The sequence below is a fragment of the Coturnix japonica genome, chromosome 1, assembly GCF_001577835.2.
Source record: "Coturnix japonica isolate 7356 chromosome 1, Coturnix japonica 2.1, whole genome shotgun sequence".
NCBI lineage: Eukaryota > Metazoa > Chordata > Aves > Galliformes > Phasianidae > Coturnix > Coturnix japonica.
Genome location: NC_029516.1, coordinates 52,012,433 through 52,034,951, shown reverse-complemented (window position 1 = coordinate 52,034,951; position 22,519 = coordinate 52,012,433). Strand labels below are relative to the sequence as shown.

Genomic DNA, 22,519 nt, shown 5'->3' with positions numbered 1-22,519 from the left:
TTGAAATATTCAAAAAGCTTTAAAAGATCAGGGTTACTGCGTGTTTTATACCATTGCTTGAGAAGAACAGGGTTTATGCATACAGATTAAGTTACTCAAAATGTTTTGATTTTATATTTGTGGGACTCGTGCACAATTGTATTGATACTTGTAAGGTAATCCCTCAGATCACCTAGAATAAAAGGTTTTAAAACTGGGAGGTGATGCAGATAAAGCAGTCAACAGCTTTTCTGTGCATTGATTTTTCATATATTCCTCTTTTGTTATCAATCATTGTCTTTTTTTCCTTTTTAAAGCTTAGAGTTGGTGTGTGCTCATATCTTGGAAAATACTGCCACGAGATCAAAGGTTCTATAGCAGAGCACCTTTTATCTTGCATTGATTCCTTGCATCAGCTAATGGAAAGATAAATTTGCTGACCTCCCTAATAGAGTTGGCTAATAAGAATATGTTTTCGCAGAAGAGCTCCCGCCCGGTCTGTTAGCAAAATGAGTCATATTTCATATGGAAGCTATTGATTTGAGAATATTAGACACTTCTATGTATGTAAATGTTAATGGTCCCACTTCCTCAAGTACTACATTTCTAACTTGTTTCATGGGTTGAGAGGTTCACAAAATCCACGTTTGGCACTTAAGCACCTATTACAACTATTCCGTACATACAAGGTTTAGAAGGAATTTATGCTGTGGGTGAAGTAGTGTTCTAGTGTGCTTTGTACTCATGCAAAACAGTAAAGATAAGAGTTTTACAGGATCTCTCACAGCTGGCCTGAGTCCGAATCAGTCAGATGTTCACATTGGTGAGTCTTTTTGTTTTCTTTTGCTTTTCTACAAACACTTCTTACATTATGATCCATTTTTTCAACACAGTTTGTGACTAAGGAAGCTGGCGCTTGCCAAATAAAGGAGACAGAACTTACAGTGAATTATCTTATTACACTGAGTAGGCTCCTGGGGATTCTTACCAGTGTCTTTAAATACCTGAAGGGAGGATGAAAAGATGGATCCAGGCTCTTTTCAGTGGTGCTTGGTGCCAAAACAAGAGGCAGAGAGCACAAACTGGAACACAGAAAGCTGTCTGACCATCAGGAGGCACTTCTGTGCTGTATAGATGATGGAGTGCTGGCACAGGCTGCTGGGTTTGTGGACTGTCCTCAGAGATCTCCAGAAAGCACCTTGATGCAGTCCTGGGCCCCCTGCTCTGGGTGTCCTTTCTTGAGCAGGGTTTGGAGCGGATGTACCCAGAGGGCTCTGCCCACCCCAACCATCCCGTGATTCTGTAATAAATATGAAACTTCAAATACACAAGGGCTTTGTTTCTTTATCAGCATAGGAGCAAATCATCAAAGCTCGTATTTGTATATAAATAAAAGATGATATTTAAATAGTGTAGTACTAACCCAATTTGGATAGTCTCTTAGGAAATTAGATGAGGTTAAAATCAGTACAGAAAATATCAGTGTTGCTCATTTGTAGAACATGTCTTTATTTTTTTTCCTTAAGGACAGTTAATTCATAAGACAATGGCTTTTTGTTTCAATAATTGAACACACTTATTTTTAAACGTGTCTGAGGTGATTTTTTCCTTCTGCTGTGCAAACACTGGTGGAAATCATTACAGGGGTGGAACTAGTTCTATTTATTTATTTATTTATTTATTTATTTATATTACCGCTTTTGTCACAGAAATATTGGCTCAGATTTAGGAAATCCCTCAGCTGCAGATGCTGGAAAAGAAATATGCTTACCCTCATTTTTCCTTAGGTATTCTGCTTTGGCACTTTTGGAGGTAGTGTACAAGGACAAGATTGAATCAATGGGGTTTACATCAGTGAGTTGTTTTACATCAGTCAGTATGATGAGAGGTTATTTTTCTTGTCCATCAAGACAGTTTATGGCTCTGAAAAAGCATTTCCTGGGCCCAGACTGTGTGAGAAGGCAATAAGAAATGTATACACACTAATTTTAGCAGTCTTGATGGTTTGTTTGTCTTACCTTCTATTGGTCCTTTTTTAAAGCAAAACTAAAACTGCCTAAGTGGATAGCTAATGGTTCTCTCTTTACCTTCCTTACTTATTTGCTTTAGATGCCTTAGTCCTAGCAATCAAAACAAGTACCAGTAAATGTAACTTGGGCAAGGGTTTTCTCAACAGTAACTGACATAATTAATAGGTGTCACTCCTATGTTTGCCAGAGTACTTTATCTGCTAAGCTTCCTGGCTTGTTTGTGCTGTTGTTCACAGCTTGTTCATTCTTTTTGTCTTCCTTTCCTTTCCTTTCCCTGTCACAGAAGAATGAAGGAAATCACAATCCAGGATGGGATGAACATTTTCCTTTTGTAGGACTAGGAATTAAGACAATTGCAATCTCCTGAGGTTCTGGGCAGTGATAAACAGATGGTAGAAATAAATTTTTGAGACAACTCATCTAGGAATTGTTTTTCTCAGGCCTGTTTTATTAACCACGCAGTTGCTTTCCCTTAGTCTTTGGATCTAATTTGTCTTGGTGTTACGTAGCGAGAAATGGAGTTTGTGATTATGTGGAGAACTGCTGTTAAAGACTTTCTGGATCAAAATATCTTTAAAAACATTATTGAGAAATGGAAAAAATACATTCAATGATAATTTTTGTTTTTCAGTACTTTTCTTTTTTTAACTATGTGTTAGTAAGGCATTTGCAGGAAAGGTTAGGGATGGAACTTAAGACCTAATTTTCCTGTATGAATGTATATTCTTGGCTTCTGTAGTCATCTTCTATATTAAAAGCACATGAGAAAGCACATGGTTGGTTAAATCAGTTATTGCAATCAGGTGCATTAATGTTTCTGCCATCACAAATCATTGCTATTTTTAATTGTTATCAATTATTCTTTTACAATATATTCAGTTCCTACAGAGCAATCATAATCTACAGAGATCAGAGCTCTGTAGTCTTGACAAGTTTCTTAAAGCATGAAGGAAAATAAAATTTCCTTATGTGGGGGTCCTCCAACTCCTAGCTGTAAATCCAGTTTTGAAGACTGTGGCTTCAAAGCTACTTTCATGCACTTAAATTCCAAACACAGGACAGTAATTTTTATGTCTACCCAATGAGTTGAAACTGTTTGTCCGCTTCCAAGGCACAGTTTTCTATTCATATTATCAGTCCCTCTTCACATATTGCTAGAACATTTGCTTTCCTCTCCAATGACTCTGTGTAACTCATGAAATGGAGGGAAATCTGTTTCTGTTGGTGGTCACACGTCCTCCTACAGGATCTTTTTGAGGTGTGTTTGCCTCGTAGCTTTCAAGTTAAGACTGGGATACACTCACAGAAGGTGTATGCCGTAAGCATCCTTCTGTACCCAAAAGAAAGCAGAAAAAAAGCCAAGCCAACGTAAACAGTTAACTGATAGTTCTTAATTTCTTGCCATCTGTGGCTGTGAGCTCTCAATGGTACCCTGAAGCTTGCTATTCTCCATTTAATAATTTATTGTTAAGAGCTCTCATTATAGCTTGCTACTGGGAGTTTTTACCTACCTCAGTGCTGTCCACAGTGTGGTTCATTTGCAGCCTTCTCAAAGACTGTCCCACTTTTATCTTCATACAGAGGAGTGGGCAATGTTTCCCATGCAGGTTGTCAAGATGTAAGTTTTTTCCTTTGACTTTCGTCCAGTTATTTGACAGCAGGTTTATAACAATATAGATATAATCTACAGATTTGTCTGAAGAAATGAGGAATGAATTCTCATCCGTTCCCAGTCACAGCTCTCAATCTTTTTTTTTACTGTGATACATTATATGACATATTTCTCCTGTTCCTTAAAAGGAAACACGGGATCTCCTGAGAAATTCTAAAATTAAAAAGTTGTCCAAATACCAGAAGAAAGATATGGGGCACTTAATGCAATTTCTGCACTGCAGAATCAGCGTGCCAACACTCAAAGGACATAAAGTGATGCTATGAAGATTTGCATGAGAAAAAGCTCTTTGAAGCACACTAAAATACTAATGTAGTTATACCTTTGGAAACTTAGGCACACAATAGGTGGGTCTAACTGGTCAGACCTCAGATACTTTTCCTCTGAACTCTATTTCCTACTAGGCCATTGATAGTATCTGCCACAGAGGTCAAACTGATTCATCCTTTAAGATGCTGGACAACTGTCAGAATTATACTTATTGCCCAAGCATTGATAAACTGTTATTTCAAAGGTTTAGTAGGTTTCTCTATGCTTAGTCAGAATTTATATATCTATCACACAAGTGCACTCACAGATTTATTCAAAATAGGCTACCTACCTCAGGTATTCTATTGAAACAGCCTATAGATGTGCTTCGCTCCTTGAAAATGAAAATAACTTTCCTTTTTTCTTTGTAAGATACACTTCTTTACCACAGGTGAACATATTTCTTGTTGGCATTTGACACTTAGTATCTGATATACTCTATTGCTTTACCTTGCATCCTTTATTATTCATCTACCTGTACACTTAATATGCAGTTATTGAATTGCACTTTTAGTTCTTCTGTGGCTACAAATTTACTAGCTGGTTTCTGATCTGTTTGCTTTTGGAGTTTAAACTCACTTCTGCTGGTGTGTGTGTGTTGAGTTTTTTGGTACAGACAACAGAAAAGGAATTAGGCTGCTGCACCCTGGCCCCTTAAGCCAAATGAGTCACTTTGTGTGAGTTTAGTTTGGCAGAAAAATACATTACTGACAACTTAAGCTCTTTATCTATGGCACTTTTTTATTATCTTGCCCTTCTGCTGTCTCAGAGGTAATGCAGTGGATGGTGTTCTTTAAAATACAAGTCTGCTTCTTTAACTCTCACAGATTAAATCCTATTACATTCATAGCTGTATTTCTATCTAAGCTAAACATTATAAAAATCACCCATTCATTTCCATTCAAATAAGGGTTTTGAAGCCCCTGATCCACCTTATGGGGAATATGCATTGTTTCTGGAATCAGTAAGTTCTGTTTCATGCCAGCCCTGCTGGACACCTGACATTAGCCCTTTTTTCAGCTTCTTTGCGTGGGCTGCAGCTGAATGTCAGCAGGGACTCCCTCAGACAGCCAGGCCTTTGCTTCTACTGTGCATTCAGCAGAATCTATTTCCCAGAAATGCTGCCAAAACATTAACTCTTTGAGAATGGGAGAGAAGGATTTCCCATAGTGACCAAACTATTCTAGGATTTGGCATGTGATCCCTTTGGAGCTTAGGGCAGTTCATCCTCTTGCAAAGGTTTGAAATGCCTCTATTGTGAAGAACACTGACAGAATCGTCACAATGCAAAAGTCTGTGATTGTGCTTGCAGATTTGCTGGCAAGAAAAGCATAGTTATGGACTCCTGTAGGTTCTGCCATTTTCTTGTACTGCACATTTGAGGGCGGACCTTACTGAATTGTCCTTCAGATGTAAAAGATACTGTAATTACTGTTTCTGTCATTCTCAGAGTGGTAGCAATGTAAAAGTAATGAAGGTAAAAGTAATGTAGGTTGTGTAGGTGCTACAAGCGCGTCTATTTCAGACCTTGAAGGGTGTTTATTCCTGTAAGCTTCTCTCTTTTTTTTTCCCAGCAGTAAACATAGTTGGCTGAATGAAAGAGATTACCTATAAACTGGCAACATCAAAAACCCGTTTTTTGGTCAATTAACACATTACATCCATTTCTTTGTTTTCTTTTTTTTTTCTCCTCCCTGGGGTTGTACTTGAATATGTGACATAACAAATGCAAACCTGTCCTGTGTCTTTCCAAGCACTTACTATTTACTAATGAAGAACAGCTTGATTGCTGAGCCTATCTGCAGAAAACTGCCAAATATATGCACATCATAAAGCTGTCATTCAGTACAGGATGTCCTGGCTTACAGTTGAAGTAGTCAGGAAATGTTTCAGTAGCTAAGTTTGTCAATAATATTTTTTAATGAGAAGAATTATTGAATCTGCCAATTTCAGCAACGCTTTTGTTAGGAATAAAATTCTTCCCTCTGGAGTGGAATTTCTGATTAAAAATTAATGAAGAGTGAGATGAGATCAACCCTTGAGCAGGAAATAGACTTGTTCAGCGATGCACACTGGAGTATGGGAGATCCTTAGTGGCGTCTGGGCTAATTCAAGGACTTTGTGCTGAGACTCAGCTTCCCTTTAAGACACTGGGATGTGATAGACGTGTGTTCAAATACCTAAGCCAGTCACTAGTCAAAAGTTTATACAAAGTAGAATCTCTCAGTGCCTTCTATAGGAATGACTTGTGAGAGATCAACTTATTGTCTGCTGACTGGAGCCTTGCATGGGATGCATAAGGATGGCCTGTAAGAACTTGAATCATTATCTCCCAGACTGAAGCTGTTCTAAGAAACACTGCATAATGTATGCTTGTGGAATGTATCTTTCTTTCCATTCCTTTCCATCACTCCACATTCTCTTGCTCATTAATATGAGAGACGTCAGTATTCTCCCAATGTAAGAGGGCAAAAAAACCAAATAACCAATATGTATATATAATAACATACTTCCAGTCCTTGTAGAGTTCAGTTGGCCTTCGTGAATAAAACTATGGGATGAGTTACGTATCTTGTTAAGGTAGTTACAAAGACGGTGTCTGCAGTGTGAATAACTTAAACCAGGCAATTAAAAACAAGCACATAAATGCTTACCAGAATCTGAAATATCCTAGCTTGGGAGGTCAATCTCTGTCTTGCAAAGATGAATAAGGAAATCCTTTATTTTAAACGTATGTCACAATATAATTATTCTGTTGGAAATCATGCTGGTAGCAATGCTTGCCTCCTTTTGATCTAAAATTTAAGGTTAGAATGGAGGTCTTGGCTATGAAGTATCAACTAAATTCTCTTTTCTGTCTCATTGTATTAAAATCCATGTCTCTCACTTGCATTGGAATGGTAAGACGATGACAAACATTTAAATTAATTGGAAGAATTGCACTTCAGGTCTTTCTGCTCTTGTGAGTGCTACCAATTAGAATACGAAATTGAGCTCTCTGTAGTATTTTCTGTCACGTCTACTGGATCTTTAAATATTTCATGCAAAATGGAAAAGTTTCAACGTGGAGAGATGAAAAGAGCTGCCTGCAGCAAGGTTCCCAAATTCAACAGGATAGCAAGAAGTGTGTTACATTGCCCTGAGACTGCAACAGTGGGGTTTTTAGTGAACCGGATAGGAGGAACTTCTGTGTCATTGGTTGTGTTTATACTGTAGGTTGGAAAGTCAACTAACCAATATGCCAAGGTGTGGGAAATGTGAATTTGAAACCTGTAAGGCAGAGAAGGAAAATGAATCATGTTCTGCTGCTTACCAATGTAAATTTTGTGCTACTGGATGAAAGGCAGCCCCTATCCCTGTGCTAATTAGCAATCCTGAAGTTGCTCCATGGAGGTAATAGAGGCAGTGTAACACCTTGTAAGAAATTATGCTTGCACCTTGAATGTTTTAAGATTTACATTTCAGATGGTCCTAGTAGTGCACAGTACTAAGATGAAAGTACACTAGCCAGAAATAGCCTTACTAGGGAGCTATGCTTACAAAAATACCTTTGTAATTTGAAGATATAATTTGTAGTGAAGCTTAAAGACCAACTTTCCTTACTGGAAAAAAACAGCGAATCCTCACGATCTGAAATAAGAGCAATAAGCTTCCAGTAAAGAATAGGTTGAACATAATTGCTTTGACTTTAAATGCATTATCTTTATTTAACTATTTAAGACTATGATTGGTACTTTATCCAGTAGAGTAGGATGTAACCAAGCTTAATGGTAGTAAAGGTATTTTTAATTGTCTGTTTCTAGATGGGATCATTTCAGCAGTATTTTTCAGGTTTGATAGAGGTCTCCGGAAAGGTCCTAGAAATATGATTAAGTGGCTGATGTGACATAATAATGTGACATAGACTTGGAAAAGATTTTTGCCTTTCTGGGACAGTCACTGATTTAATGAAGCTTGAGAAATGGATGAGAAGCTAAGGCTTGTCTGCTCCTTCACAGGGAAAAGGATGTTTTCTTTGAACGGTTGTGGAAGAAAGGGACATAACATCTGAAAAACTAGTTTATTTATGATGTCAACTAATAAAGAACATTGTTCCATTATTCTGAAAAAAAACCCAAACATTTAAAAAAGAAAAAAGCTGGAAAGCAGAGAAAAGAACTCATTTTGCATACCTCTTTCATGTTGGAAAGGAGTGGGTGTCAGAAGCATAGAATAATTTTCTGTGGCTTATTTTCCCACCACCTTGCACATAATGAAGTTTCTTCTTAGCTGAGCAGCTTGGAGAACAGTGATAGGAATTTGTAATGTCAATGCTAACCCCTCCTGGCTCCCTAATCCTTAATATTTCCTTGAAAACTGCATTCAAGGCCATGGCCTACCAGTTACACTGGGTGTTCCTTAACTCTCTTTTCATTGCTTAAGACTGATGGATCCTCATAAGGGTTGTTTGTCACTAGTACTAAATTTTATTTCACATCTAATTATTGAATAATACAGCAGATTTTGGTGGGTTTTCTTGTTGTTTGGTTGGTTGGTTTTTGATTCAGATGTTATAATGGGTGCTTCCCCAGCTTTAGGGGACATAATATTGTGGGTCTATGAGACATAACGTTAGCCTATGTAAGCCGAATTAAGATTTCACAGCAGATCAGCTGATTGCAATTCTAATGCAGGAATTTTGTTGTGGTGATTTAGTCCACTGATGTTTATAAATAGCCCAAGTTCGATTCTGAGACAGCACTGAGTAGAGGAAGTCGTCTCATTTAGTAGATGATGTGGTTGCTCAGAAGCTCTTTTCCCACTCCTAAGAAAGGAAACGCTGAAGAGGCAGTATGTGGAGAGGCAGGTGGAAGCATGTAGGAGCTTGTTTGTTAGCTCCAGAGCAACACACAGCTGGGTTCTGGATAAGCAGAGCTCTTCAAAGCCCTGTTTACAGATGGAATTAACTTGCGTGAAATTGTTAAGTTCTGTCTGGTGAGGTTATCTATTTTTAAGTTTAAGGAAATTTAAGGATGTTTTCTCACTGCTGATATTTAGTCCTACTGACTGGTGGTGTTGTATAGGTACAGATAAGACCAACTTTTAATGAGAAAAGTAGAGTTTTATCTCACAGCTTGATCAATGTATGTTAATTGAACAGATTGTGGTAGCTTTGATTGCCTACCTGTGTGCTGGCACATTTGCAGTGGTGCTTCAGTTTTTAAGCTTGAAGGTCTTCTGACATTCTTACTCTGACTGTGTTTTGGAGAAATGACAAGAAATGAAATTGAAAATCTCTATTTAAAACAAAACAAAACAAAAAACACCCAAAAAATAGGTAAAAAGGTTTTCCAAATTCAGATTGATTCCCTTGAGATGTTTCTGTTCTTTTCTATTACTGAGGTCGATTTGAAACTAAATCTTAGCACCCACCAATAGATAATGCATACTTAATAAGAGTAGTCAGTTATTCCCTAGTATAATAAACCTGTGCTTAGTTATCACACATTTTATAACCTATTGTTTTACGTTAATAACAGCATGACTGTCTGCCAAGTGTTTTGTTATTGAAGAAAAGATAATTGCAGCACCTTAAATCATTTGTGAAGCTACACTTTTAAGCTGGTTTCATTTTAGGATGATAGCATAAAAAATGGTTCCTATGTTGAGCCAGGATCAGCATTGGTGTAGTCACACTATCAGCTGGATCAGAAAGCTGGCTGAAGAGTCTTTGTTTTGGTGGGGCCAGTTTCCAGCTTGGTGAAGTTTTGATTCAGTTCCTAGTGCCAGCCACTTAAGAGACATGGGCTGTACTTTTAATAGCATTGTGGACATAGATGAGCTGATTGTGAAGCAGCATTTTAAGTTTTGAGAACTCTCCTTAGGCCAGAGGAAGAATTTGATCTTTTATAAAGAAAATGATATTTGACTGCCTTTAGGCATCTTTCCACTCAACCGAACTAAACGTTAAATATTTCCAAAGTAGTTTAAAGCTAGATATGTTTACTGCAAGTGATATTTTCTGCCATGTTTTCATAGTATCGCGGTGTGCCTTCTGCACTGTTTGATAACAGTTGATAATACTAATACTTCACTTGTGAATACTGGAAGTAACTATTGCAGATGTTGGATTTTTGTAATGTGAAGGTAAACCCTAGAGACTGACCTGCTCGTGTTCAAACAAGATTATAAGCATGGCTGCCACATGAGAAGAAATGGGTAAAGATATGTCACTCAGTGGGTATCTCATCTGTGGTAATCAGATCTTCGTTCAGTGTCTTAGTGCTTCTCTCTTACTGAATTAATACTAATGTCTTACAGAGAAATTACAAATGTTTACAGAAATATAAATTAAGGACTTTTTCCCATGCAAGCTGTGCTTCTCCTGTTTTATTCCAGTATATTATACTACTGTATGCACAGTTGCTGTGATAGGATTTATTGTCTTGCACAACCATAAATGTCTCTGATCATTTGATGGATTGCATGTTGCTCTTTGTAAGGCAATAGTTTGTTCTCTACTAAGGTCCTAATAGATACAATTGTATGCACTGTAGTCAGCATGTATCCATTTCTCTGTAGTTGTGTTTCTTTTTGACATGATATAATCTCATCTGTAAGTCAACTTGGGGAGTTCTGTGCTAGGTGTAGTTTTGATATTATAGACCTAAGGGGCTTTCATGGCCGATTACGCTTTATTAGCTGGTCCATATATTTTTATGGTTAAATGTCCCTTTGCTTTGCCAAGGCAGTAATTCTCATCCAGATGTTCTTATGCAGAATTCTTCTGTAGGATAAACAAAAACTTGGAGGAAAAAAGAAGAAGAAAAAAAACTATCAAATTTTGCCTACTGATATTTTTGCTTTTGAAAAGATGACTTATTCAAGTTGGTGGAAGTGGGATAGTCACTTGAGTGAGAGATTTCCATTGTTAAGCATCTTCTACCATGTATAAAAAAGGGACTTGAAGTTTCTGTAGAAAACCATTGAAACTCTGCTTTGAAAAAACAATGTTGGTTTGCCAGTGCTGCGGTTTTCTTTTTGTTGATAGTCGAGGAAGACTCAAGTGGTCTATATTGTTCTCCTTATTTCTCAGTGGAGGGAATCCTCTGATTTTATTTCTTTCTTCTTGTAGCATATGCAGATGACTATCCAGGCTCTTCAAGATGAACTTCGGATCCAGCGGGACCTGAACCAACTGTTCCAGCAGGACAGCAGCTCTAGAACCAGCGAGCCCTTTGTGGCAGAGCTGACAGAGGAAAACTTTCAGCGTCTTCACTCAGAGCATGAGCGCCAGGCCAAGGAACTCTTCCTCTTACGTAAAACCTTAGAAGAGATGGAACTGCGTATTGAGACACAGAAACAGACCTTAAATGCACGTGATGAATCCATCAAAAAGCTGCTGGAGATGCTGCAGAGTAAAGGTCTGTCAGCAAAAGCTACTGAGGAAGATCACGAGCGAACAAGACGGTTGGCTGAGGCAGAGATGCATGTACACCACTTGGAGAGCCTTCTCGAACAGAAGGAAAAGGAAAACAACATGCTGAGAGAGGTATGTGACCGTGCTCTGGGTTCAACTCTTTGATCTTGAAATCTCTGATTTCATATTTACAAGGAAAGACTTTTCCATCCTTCTACAAGCTGTGTTTTACATTGCAGATTTAACAGAATTTGTCCCTTTCTTAAAATTTCTTTCTCTTTCTTACATGTGGTTTCTGGGGTGTTGTACCTTGTGTCCCACTTTCCCCATCACCCTGGTGTTACACTCTGGAGATGAACTGTTACATGGTCTGTAAAATGTATTCCTCCATTCTGTTTTGATTTGAGAGAAAGTAGCTACCTGTATTTAGGAGAGAGCTGAGAGAAATCTTTGCAGGAGTAATGGATGATTGCTCTACAGTTTCCATGGAAACAGTCATCTTGCTGAGAAGGGTATTTGATAAAACTATTAGCTGCCCTGGATGCACAGCCAAAAAAAAAGATTACTTAAAGGGACCCTGCAGCAAACATTGCAAACCTTTTCCCCACCCCTCTGAAAACAGAAAAGACGCTATATCTGTTTCATAGCATAAGACTATGAGGGCAGGCATTCTACACAACTAACAATCCAAAATTAATTACTACAAATCTTAGTCTACAGATAATATGAGTATCTTGGAAAAACAGAGGAAAATAAATGAGTTGTGTTGTAGCCAGCTTCTTTAATTTCCTTGACATTAAATGCATTTTCCAATTCTAGTCAACTGACCTTCTAAAGTATTCCAATATTAACTTCTAAATAACAAGTAATTCAGTATGTTTTATATATGTATTCACTAATGGTAAGATTTTCTGTTAAGATTATTTAATATTCGTTACTGGATTGAATGCGTGAACTGATATGTGTATGTGTAACGTTTGTTTGAAACTAATGGCTTATTTTATGCATTGTATGTCTACTACATGATTCAACATGGTTTTGAAGCTGGACATACTAAAAGTTAAGCCCCCTCTCAAAAAAATAACAACAACAAGGAAGTGAGGTCTTGCAAAGAGATTTTTGAAATGAGCATTTGCAGCAAATAAATACCTCCTCGTACCTCTTACTTATGTTTTCTGTTGACCAACCCATTGTACTTGTGCTCTTGTAAACATTTATATAAGAAAGCAAGAGCCCGTTGCATTTCTGAGCCAGATTTAGGCCAGATTTATTTTTTTTAGAGCAGTAATCTCTTGAGTGTCTGAAGTGAAGATAATATGATTCCAGAGTTTCTACACTACGATTTTTCCTTTATTTAGCGACCAATGATAATTCTGTTCCAATTCTTGTATCTATTTCAGGAAGAGCCCCAAATGGCCAAATTTATTTCTGTTTTAAGTCCGACAACTTAAATGAGAAGCTGGCAGGAACTGTGTAATTTTTTAGGAATGCAGTTTCTTTTGTTTCTGTGTAATGATGAGTAGGTGTTGAGCGAGAAGAATTCTTGCTTCATTTTCAAATGTCTGGAAATCATCAGTCATTTAAATCTTAGCATTTACGCTAAAAGATTTCCTGGGGAAGGTAGAGATTACTATTGATTTTGAAAGTGCAAATGCTGTTTATCTATCGTATTTTAAAACTAATTGCTCTTTGCTTCCAATCTCCTTCTATCCAATCTCCTTCTAATGCACTGAGTAGGATAAAGTGGGTATGCTGTGACTAGTAGCTCAAGCTGTTGATACAGTGTGGAATTCAGCATTGAAGCTGAGCACCCCAGTAGCCTCGGAGACATGATGTCATGTGAGAGATGCCAAATAATCTCTGTGTGGAATTGACCATGCTGACTAAACTCAAGCTTGTTAGTACAGAGTACAGTCTCGTGCATGGGCGTCCAGAAGGCTGGAGAAAATCAGGGGATATTGCAAAATTGTAGCTGACTGCAGCTGAACCAAGATTATTAACTCAGGCTAGTAAAATCTGGCAAGTAAACTTAAAGGATTCTTAGGCACAAAGTTGCTCTGCCCTACAGGATCTGGTTCAGAGTTGCTGTCATAGAATCCTAGAATCTGTAGTGTTGGAAGAAACCCATAAAGGTCATCTTTGTCCAACTCCCCTGCAGTGAACAGAGACATTCACAGCTAGATCAGGATGCACAGAGCCTGATCCAGCCTTGCCTTGAATGACTTCAGGGACAGAGCTCCTACAACATCTCTGGGCAACCTGTTCCAGTGCCACACCTCCCTGTAAAAGACTTCTTCCTTATGTCCAACCTAAATCCACTCTTTTTTAATTTGAAACCATTTCCCTTTATCCTGTCATTGCAGACCTTGCTGAAACGTCTGTCCCCTTCTTTCTTGTAGCTTCCCTTTAGATACTTGAAAGGGTGCTGTCAGGTCACCTTGGAGCCTTCTCTTTTCCAGGATGGACAGCCCCAGCCCTCTCAGCCTGTCTTCATAGGGAAGGTGTTTTATCTCTGAACATGCTCTCTCAATAGGTCCATGTCTTTAGGACTGCACATCCAGATGCAGTGCTCCAGGTGAGGCCTCACCAGTGCACAGCAGGGAATCACCTCTCTCATCCTACTGGCCATGTGTCTTTGGGTGCAGATCACAATACGACTGGCTTTCTGGGCTGCAAGGGCACATTGCTGGCTCATATCCAGCTTCCCATCCACCAGTACCTCCAAGTCCTTTTTGGCAGGGCTGTGCTCCATCCTTTCATTCCCCAGCTTGTGCTGGTAATGGGAATTGCCATGACCCAGGTGCTAAACCTCGCAGTTGACTTTGTTCAACCTTGTGAGCTTCTCCTGGGACCACTGCTCAAGCCTGTCTGGGACCAGCATCTCTTCCCTCAGGTGTATCCACACATATTGGTTTCATCTGCAAACTTGCTGAGGATGCACTCAATCTTACATCAATCTTCATCAATGTCATTGATGAAGATATTAAAGAGTATCAGTCCCAGCACTGACCCCTGGGGGGGCACCACATGTTACTGATCTCCATCCAGAAAATGAAGCCTTTGACCGCTGCTCTCTCCATATTAGGTGTGTACCTAATCTTCTGTTACGTGTTTATCCGTGTTTCTATATTATTATCTTAGTTTAGCCCTTGGCTACTCCAAATACTAACTACGCAATTTTTTGAGCTGCCTTGAAGAAAACTATCTATTTAATTGGTTGTTCTATAACTGGTATACCCAGTATCTGGAGACTTGCTAAACTCTTCTTTAAAGCTATTAAAGGAAACAGTAATGTTGCAAATGGATTTTCATGAGCTGCGAGGATACTTCATACTCTTAAGACATCAGAAAAGCTGACAGAAGCTTCAGTTGCAGTTTTGACCATATTAACTAAAGCGTGTTCTGAGATGTCAGAATCCATGGTTACAATTTCTAAGTGTATTAAACTTTTAAGATATTTGCTAGGAATAATAATAAAAATCTATATTTTTAAGGAAAAGATATTCCTTTATTTTCCAGCTTTAAAGCTTACTTGTAATGCAGAAGATGATATTGAGACTGAAGGACATCAGATGGTGTCTCAGGTGGTGCAGGTGCAGTGGCCAGCAGTCTGACCTTAGAAAGTAATCATAAATTTATTAGTTTCTATTGATACTGAGATTGAACTAAAGATTGCACTAATTTCCAAAGAAAGGTTAATTCATAACAGAATCACAAGTCTGAGCTCTTCACAGTTACAACTACAGAAAAGCTTACTGGATATCCCTTTCATTCAGTATTCTGTTTCAAACAGTGGCCATGCACAGGCACCTGGGAGAGGATAAGAACAGGGCAAACATGGTACTTCTCTGTAATACTGCCCTATATTCCAAATTATATACAACTCAGGGATTTCCTGATCTTCTTGTGATTTGTCAATTTAGTAATTTCCATGAATCTACCATGCAAGTACTTAGTCAGGGTCATGTCCAGCCCATGTAAATTTTTGCACCTGTGGCATCATCTTGTTAGTGGTTCTACAGGCCTGTTGTCTGCAACAGGAAGAATATACCTCTTTTCTTTTGGGTTTGAACCTATGTCCCAGTATCTCATTTGATTCTTGCTCCAGAAAACAGTGAACTGGTGGTCACTACTGGCACTGTTGTGCCAACTGTGATTTTATATCATATCCTTTCCATGTTCTCTCCTTTTGCAGGCTGAAAAGTCATTTGCTTCTTACGTGTGCCTCATATGGAAGATATTGCATATCTTTGATAATATCCCAGGGCACTGTCTCAGTTTATTGAAAGGTTATGAAATTGATTTTCCTCTAGATAGTGTGATTGATATATCTCTATCAATTTGATCCTGTTGGACTTTCCCCGGGTGTTTTCCTGAACTGTGGGCAATTCAAATGATCTTTCCATACTTCTTCATAGGAAAGATCTGGTATCCAGCATAAAGTAGTATGTGTTTGGCAATGCGCTGATAGAGAGGGCAATCTCTTATGAACACAAGAAATGAAAAATGTCTTACTGAACATCTGGGCACAGACACAGATCTGCATGCAGTGACTTCAGCAGATGACAGTATGATTGCATTGCATTCCACATTCCTCCGCTGCAGAAAACAAGCTTAAGCTTCAGAGCATATAAAAAGAAGACTGCTATTTTGAATACCCCTTCTTAAGTCTTACTGAAAATTCTTCATCTTACTGTTGGTATTCTAGACCAAACTTTCAGATATGGGATTATTATCATACCAGCAAAAAATACTTGATGAAATCCTGCAGCTAAACTTACAACTTCCAGAATAACTCCTGAGTGACATTAACTGCCATTTCATTGTTCCAAACTCACCTGCTGTGGAATTATCAGTGGTGGCAGTGACAGCACATAGCTCTAAAGATAACAAGACTTGCTGTGCTCCTTTTGACATCCTCCCCACTCCTTCCAAAATGTTAGATGAACTGGGTGGAAATATATTTTTCTCCACTGTGCACAGTAATAGGTACACAAAACATTAGCATGGCTGTCATTGCATCCATGCCTGGTGTTAGAGAACTGTGGTCAAGCTACTTGATAAGGACAGTCTAACATCATTGCACCAACTTGATTAATCCTTTCTCTTTTGAATTATTCTTTACCATCTGTCTTTAAGGATATGCGTATCTGAACAAAGACCTGAGATTATGCACTAATAATGTCACATTCAATAAAGAGGTAACTTCTTGAGTTTTTGGAGAAGAAAAAAAAATAGGCCAAATTTCCCATCTGCCTAGAAGAAAGGATAAAAACAGAACCATCTGTATTTGTTCTACCCGGGGGGAACAAAAATAAGCTGCTCGGTGTATATTATTGTCAGATACAGTAAACTTCAGCAATGTTGTCCCATTTTCTTACTTTTTCACTGGGGATATCAACACCAACCTTTCAACAGTGGTTAATCTGATAACTGTTCACCTCTGGATTGATACTAAGCATGTATATACTACAAGCCAAATATAAATTTGTGATGGCATACACTAACTGGAATCTCCAGAATGTACTGACATGTCACTGTATTCCTTATGCCCGGATAGTGATACCTTTAGATGATGTCTTCTCTCCTGAGAACTGAGGAGGATGTATGAAGGAAAGTTCCCAAGGATTCTCTCTTTCCATTGGTTACTGTGCATTTTTGGTATCTACGTGTTACTCCTTTGAAGGCTTTCAACCTATAATGTTTTGTATAACATGCATTCAAAGTCTTGATAGCACATTGCCCTGACCTTTGGCTTATCCTGAGAAGATGCAGAAGTTGTGTACAGTGCTAGTTTCTCTTCCCCTGTGAAAATTCTAACACATACTTACAACGAAGGATATGCATGCCCTACAAATGACTTGGGTCAGATTTGCTGTCCAAGAAGCCTCATAGAGTCATAGAATGGCCTGGGTTGAAAAGGACCATAATGATCAACTAGTTTCATTCCTTCCCCCCACGCCCTGCCATATACATATATGCCACCAACCATTAAACCAGGCTGCCACATCCAGCCTGGCCTTGAATGCCTCCAGGGATGGGACATCCACGACCTCCCTGGGCAACTTGTTCCAGTGCATCACCACCCTCTGAGTGAAAAACTTTCTCCTCATATCTAAATTCAGCCTCCCCTGTCTCAGTTTCAAACCATTCCCCCTTGTCCTATCACTATCCACCCTCATAAACAGACATTTCCCCTCCTGTTTATATGTTCCCTTAAAGTATTGGAAGGCCGCAGTGAGGTCTCCCCGGGGCCTTCTCTTCTCTAAGCTAAACATGCCCAGTTCCCTCAACCTAGGAGAGGTGCTCCAGCCCTCTGATCATTTATCTTAGTGGCCCTCCTCTGGACCCGCTCCAAGAGCTCCATGTCCTTCCTGTACTGGGGGCCCCAGACCTGGACGCAGTACTGCAGATGGGGCCTCACAAGTGTACATTTCCCCCTTTTCCCTCAGTTTAAGCTGCAGGTCCTTGCCCCTTGAAGTTAAATGGTGATGGAATTGGTATTCTCCTGGGGGAAGGGAGTGGTTGGCTCAAATTTTGAGGCCAAGTGGATGTTGGAGGTGAGGTGGAGTGATGTTCTTTGAGATGTCAGCATAAGGATGAGAGTGACAGCATACAACATCATAGAGAAGGAAACAGCTTCACTTGACAAACAAAAATTAGAAAACGTAGGAAAAATCTGAACTGTTATTCCAGGCCTGCTCTTCTAATACAACCAAGTGCAGAACAGAATTATGGAGTTAGGAATATAGTGCTTACCAGATAAAGGATGGTTTTGTATATAAAGCAATCACTGAAATGGATTGTTCATAGGGACACTCATTTAAAAGGAGCTTAAGGAAAGAGGTTATGGCAGAAAAAAGCTATTATTTGTTTTCATCTGTACTGTGTATTGAAATGGCAAGCAAACAAAGTCCTGTTTGTGAAGTGTATGACTATCTATCTAGCATGGCCTTATTAGAAGGACTGATCCTTATTTGTGGTTGTTTTGAATCAAACAGTGCTTACTTTATTATGGGAACGAACACAAAATTTCTGTGAGTACCCATTCTTGGCACCTCCCCTGCTCCAGAAAGCAGAGGCATAAGGCTATAATATAGATGTAGTTGACTTGGCTTTGTATTATCTAATCTGATACTGAGACAGCAAAACAGGAGCAGCATGGAGCTCTTTGAGAAGGGTAAGCTGTGCCATCTATACCTGCCATTGGAGTACTGCTGAAGAGTGATGTTGCCATTTTATAATGCTTCATGAAAAGAAAGGTTGTTTGCCTTATCTGAGCAGATTTTAATTAAGTGTGACAAGTTTTGCAAAGAAGTTCTTTTTCCATGCAAGTGTTGCAATTCTTACCCTTTTCTGCTCCAGACTTGAAGAAGGATTTAGAAATTTTAATTAGAGCAATTAGAGTGATCTCAAAGAACACTTCTATCCCTGTTCCAGGATTTTGCAACTTAAATAAGACTTGATTCTTAAGAGTGGGTTGCCATTGTAGTGTGGGACTACAATGGCATGATTTAAGTAAAATTCCAGCTTTGTTCAGCAATTATTTAATTATGGATAGGTTTTAAGCGAGTAGCAAAAAGCAGAGCTACAGTCATCTATGAGAGTGTCTGATTGGTGGTATTTTTTTTTTTGTGTAATAGTTATGATCTCATCAATGTGAAATAACCCACAAAAATTCAGCTTCAATAAATCTGTTTTGTTGGTGTTTTTTTGTTTTTTTTTTTTGTACTTAAACAAGGCAAAATTTGTAACTAAGTTCACTTTAGTACTTCTGTCCCCTTGAAGTGAGATTTTAAAAGCCATCTAAAACAATTACAATGACGGAAACCTGGCTAGAGTTAATAAGTTTAAATAATTAAGGCTTGATGTCTTTTGATATTTTGTTCAATTTGAAGATCTTGCTGGTCAATATGTCTTACATAATGTTATTGACCAGTTACATCTTCAAGTACATTTTCTTTGTCAGAGTTAACCTTATCCTGCACCCTTCTTCAGCAGAGGTGATATTTGTGGAATTTTGTATCTGAAAACTGGAAGCTTTGTAGCATCAGAAAGTATAAAAGCAGAATTTGAAAAATGCCATTTAAATTTGGAAGCTAATTTTAAGAAACAAGTAGAAAATATATGCTTGTTGTTCCTTAAATAAAAGGGAAAAAAGGAATGAAGTATTCTTAGCACATAAGTAAATGAAATTCTATTACAATTAGATTTTTAAATTATAAATTATAATAAAAACAAATAGGATTTCAATTTTTAATCAACTTTTCCTTCGCTCTCGGAATTCACACTTCTCTTGTCAGATTTGAGCATAATGACTTACCACTTAGAACTAATAAGTTAGTTTGGTCTCTCTCATTTTTAATCTTATGCTGGAGTTTTATGGGATTTTGTTTTTCATTCCTGCTGATCTGATCATAGAGATGAACGAGGATGTGTGGGTCAGTATTCAGTTCATGTGATGCCTTTGTAAAGAAATCTTGTGTGTCCTAATGTTTGAGTTCTTGGTTGGATTTTGGAATCACTGGTTGAACTGTCATAGAATTGCAAAGCATGGAGATGAATAACTAGGAGTAACTGAACTTCAAAGCAGCAGGCACCATCTGTTACTCATTTGTGTGGAATTTCCAGCACATCTTTCAAATTTATGCTCATTATTAATATGATCGATTTATTTCTCAGGGAATTACATTGATTATGTTTACAAATACAGGAAGTAAGACAAATTGGAAATGGCGAAGCAGGTTATGAAAGCGCTACCATGATTATTGGTTCTAAATTTCTGTAACTGTATTTTTAGTAAGAGAGCTTGTACAGTAATCAGATGTATTATAGATGATTTTTATTCCATATTCTGTTGGTGTTTGTTTGTTTGTTTTTTAGTTCAGTTTTATGGGTTGCTAAAGTAAAGGTTAATGTCATAGTTTTTGATGAGTTTCTGAAAAATATTCATAAAAATCCTGAATGTAAACAATTCCGATACTTTGATCACTGTCTGGTCCCAGTTAGCAGAAATATTTGTATTCTGCAGAATTACAGAGTCAAGTAGGTTGAAAGAGTTCTTGAGAAGTCACTTCATGCAACCTCAATGTTGCATGCAATGCTCAATTTTGGCCTCTACACTAATGGAGTTTCCACAGCCTCTCCAGGCTTCTCTTCCAGTGTGTGATCACTCTTCTAATTTATTTTTTTCCATTTTGTAAGTCAGAACTTATTCTGCAGCATCTCTTGCTGTTGGCTCTCATACTTCTGCTGCACACTTCTGTAAAGAGTTTTTCTTCATCTTCTCTGCAGTGTCCGATTAGATAGCTTTAGACAGCACTAAGATTCCCCCCAAGCCTTTTCTCTGCAGCTGAACAAACCCAGTATTCTCATCGTATCCTCTGATGTCATATGTCCTAAACAGGGTGCATCTTGGTGACTGTCTGTTGGGCTCTCCTCAGCTTTTCAGTGTCTTCCTTGAACTGGGGTGGCCAAAACTGGGTACAGTGCTCCAGGAGAGATCTCACAAGAGCCATTTAGTGAAATAATTCCTTGCTTTTTCCTGGTGTGTATAGTCTTAGTAATACAGCCCAGGATGCAGTTGCCATCAGCCAGGACACACTGTTGACAACCAATTTGTGACTTCTGCAAATGTCACATAATCTACAAACCATCTGAAAGAGCAATCTATTACATACCTTGGACTGTTAGTAGAGGCACTGATTTATCAGCCACAGTATTGGCCTCTGAAGGTTACTGGGAGTAAGTAGCCATCCATTGGACTTACTGTTGCTGATCACTACACTCTGAGTTTGACAGTCCGGACACTTTTCCATCTTCCTTATGAACCATATATCCAAACTGCTACTGATTTGGTTGCAAGGATCTTTGGAGGCCATGCCAAAGACCTCAGTGCAATCAAGATACACAACATCTACCACTCACTGCTTGCCCACACAGTCAGCCATTTCATTGTGGAGGAAAATCAAGTTAGTCAGGTGTAATTCGCCTCTGTACAGAATTATAGATCCATTTATAACATTAAATAACTTCTTAATTTAACGATTCTTCTTTATGCTAATAATGAAGTATGCTCATGAAAAATGTTCTTTGTTTTATAACGTTTGCATTTCATTGTAATTAGTAGGTATTGGGTTGCTTAGGAAAACTTAGGAACGAAGGGTTGACAGAAAAGCTACCTGAGGAACAAAGCTTTAAGTACAAAAGGTATCATATTCTCCGAGTTAGGCCTGGACTACAGATTGAAGAATAAAAACAAGTGTCTTGTCCACTGAATAATGCAAAGATCCTGTAGAGAAAATAATATTAAATTAATATCAAGTCACGAATAGACCACTTAAGATTGAAAAGTACAAGTTGTTTCCTGAGTGATCAGCTACGTTTTTAACTGCGATCACATTGTTTATGTCATTCTTTAAGAAGAAATTTATGTACGAAAGAGAGTCTACTTCAAAAAAATTTTCTCCTTATTATCCATATGATGCATACTGTCTGATTAAGTAGATTCTGTAGGAAATAGATGATGTTCTCCTCTGCATTTGGGAAGTGCTTGTCTTGTGATAAGACTGGAAGATAAGTTGTGTTTTTAAGCATAAAACCTACTCCCTTAAAATTTGTTTTAAGTGCACCTTTGTGCTTCTTCCAAAACCACTGCAAAATCAGATGCAGAACTAACTGAGGGAGTTGCCATGAATGATATGAGCATGAAATTCAGGAAGAAAAGGCTGTGATTAAATTCCTTCCTTTATTAATATGCATGTGTATATACTAATAGTTTTTGGGTGTGGTGCTGATACTACCCAGTATTAAAGACTTCCTCTATTCTTAACTGACATCTGATTTCCAATTATTTTGGCACTTTTTTATCAGGAAAAAAAAAAAAAAAAAAAAAAAAAGAAAACAAGATAATTTTCCATTTTTAAAATATTTAAGATGCATGGAAATTACTTCATCACAAATATACTCCACATACTTAGTGTTCTTAGGACAGTTGATATGCAGTTGTATGTAATTATGCTGGATAGAAAGTTATGGTATTGTTTCTCACAGATAAGTGCTACATTGCAGACCTACTTGGCAAATGCAAGGCAAAAAGGTACATACCTTTAACTTCTGTCATGTTTGAAG

The 22,519-nt window shown here is 38.2% G+C and overlaps 1 protein-coding gene across 12 annotated transcripts in view; it reads left to right on the top strand.

The window, feature by feature from the left end:
- Nucleotides 1-22,519, top strand: part of ERC1 (ELKS/RAB6-interacting/CAST family member 1) — a 274,077-nt gene that overhangs the window by 45,668 nt on the left and 205,890 nt on the right. For all 12 annotated transcript variants that reach the window (XM_015865493.2, XM_015865524.2, XM_015865513.2 and 9 more), the window contains exon 3: nucleotides 11,105-11,521. In XM_015865493.2, the coding sequence (XP_015720979.1) occupies nucleotides 11,105-11,521 (417 nt within the window). The remainder of the gene's footprint in view (nucleotides 1-11,104; nucleotides 11,522-22,519) is intronic.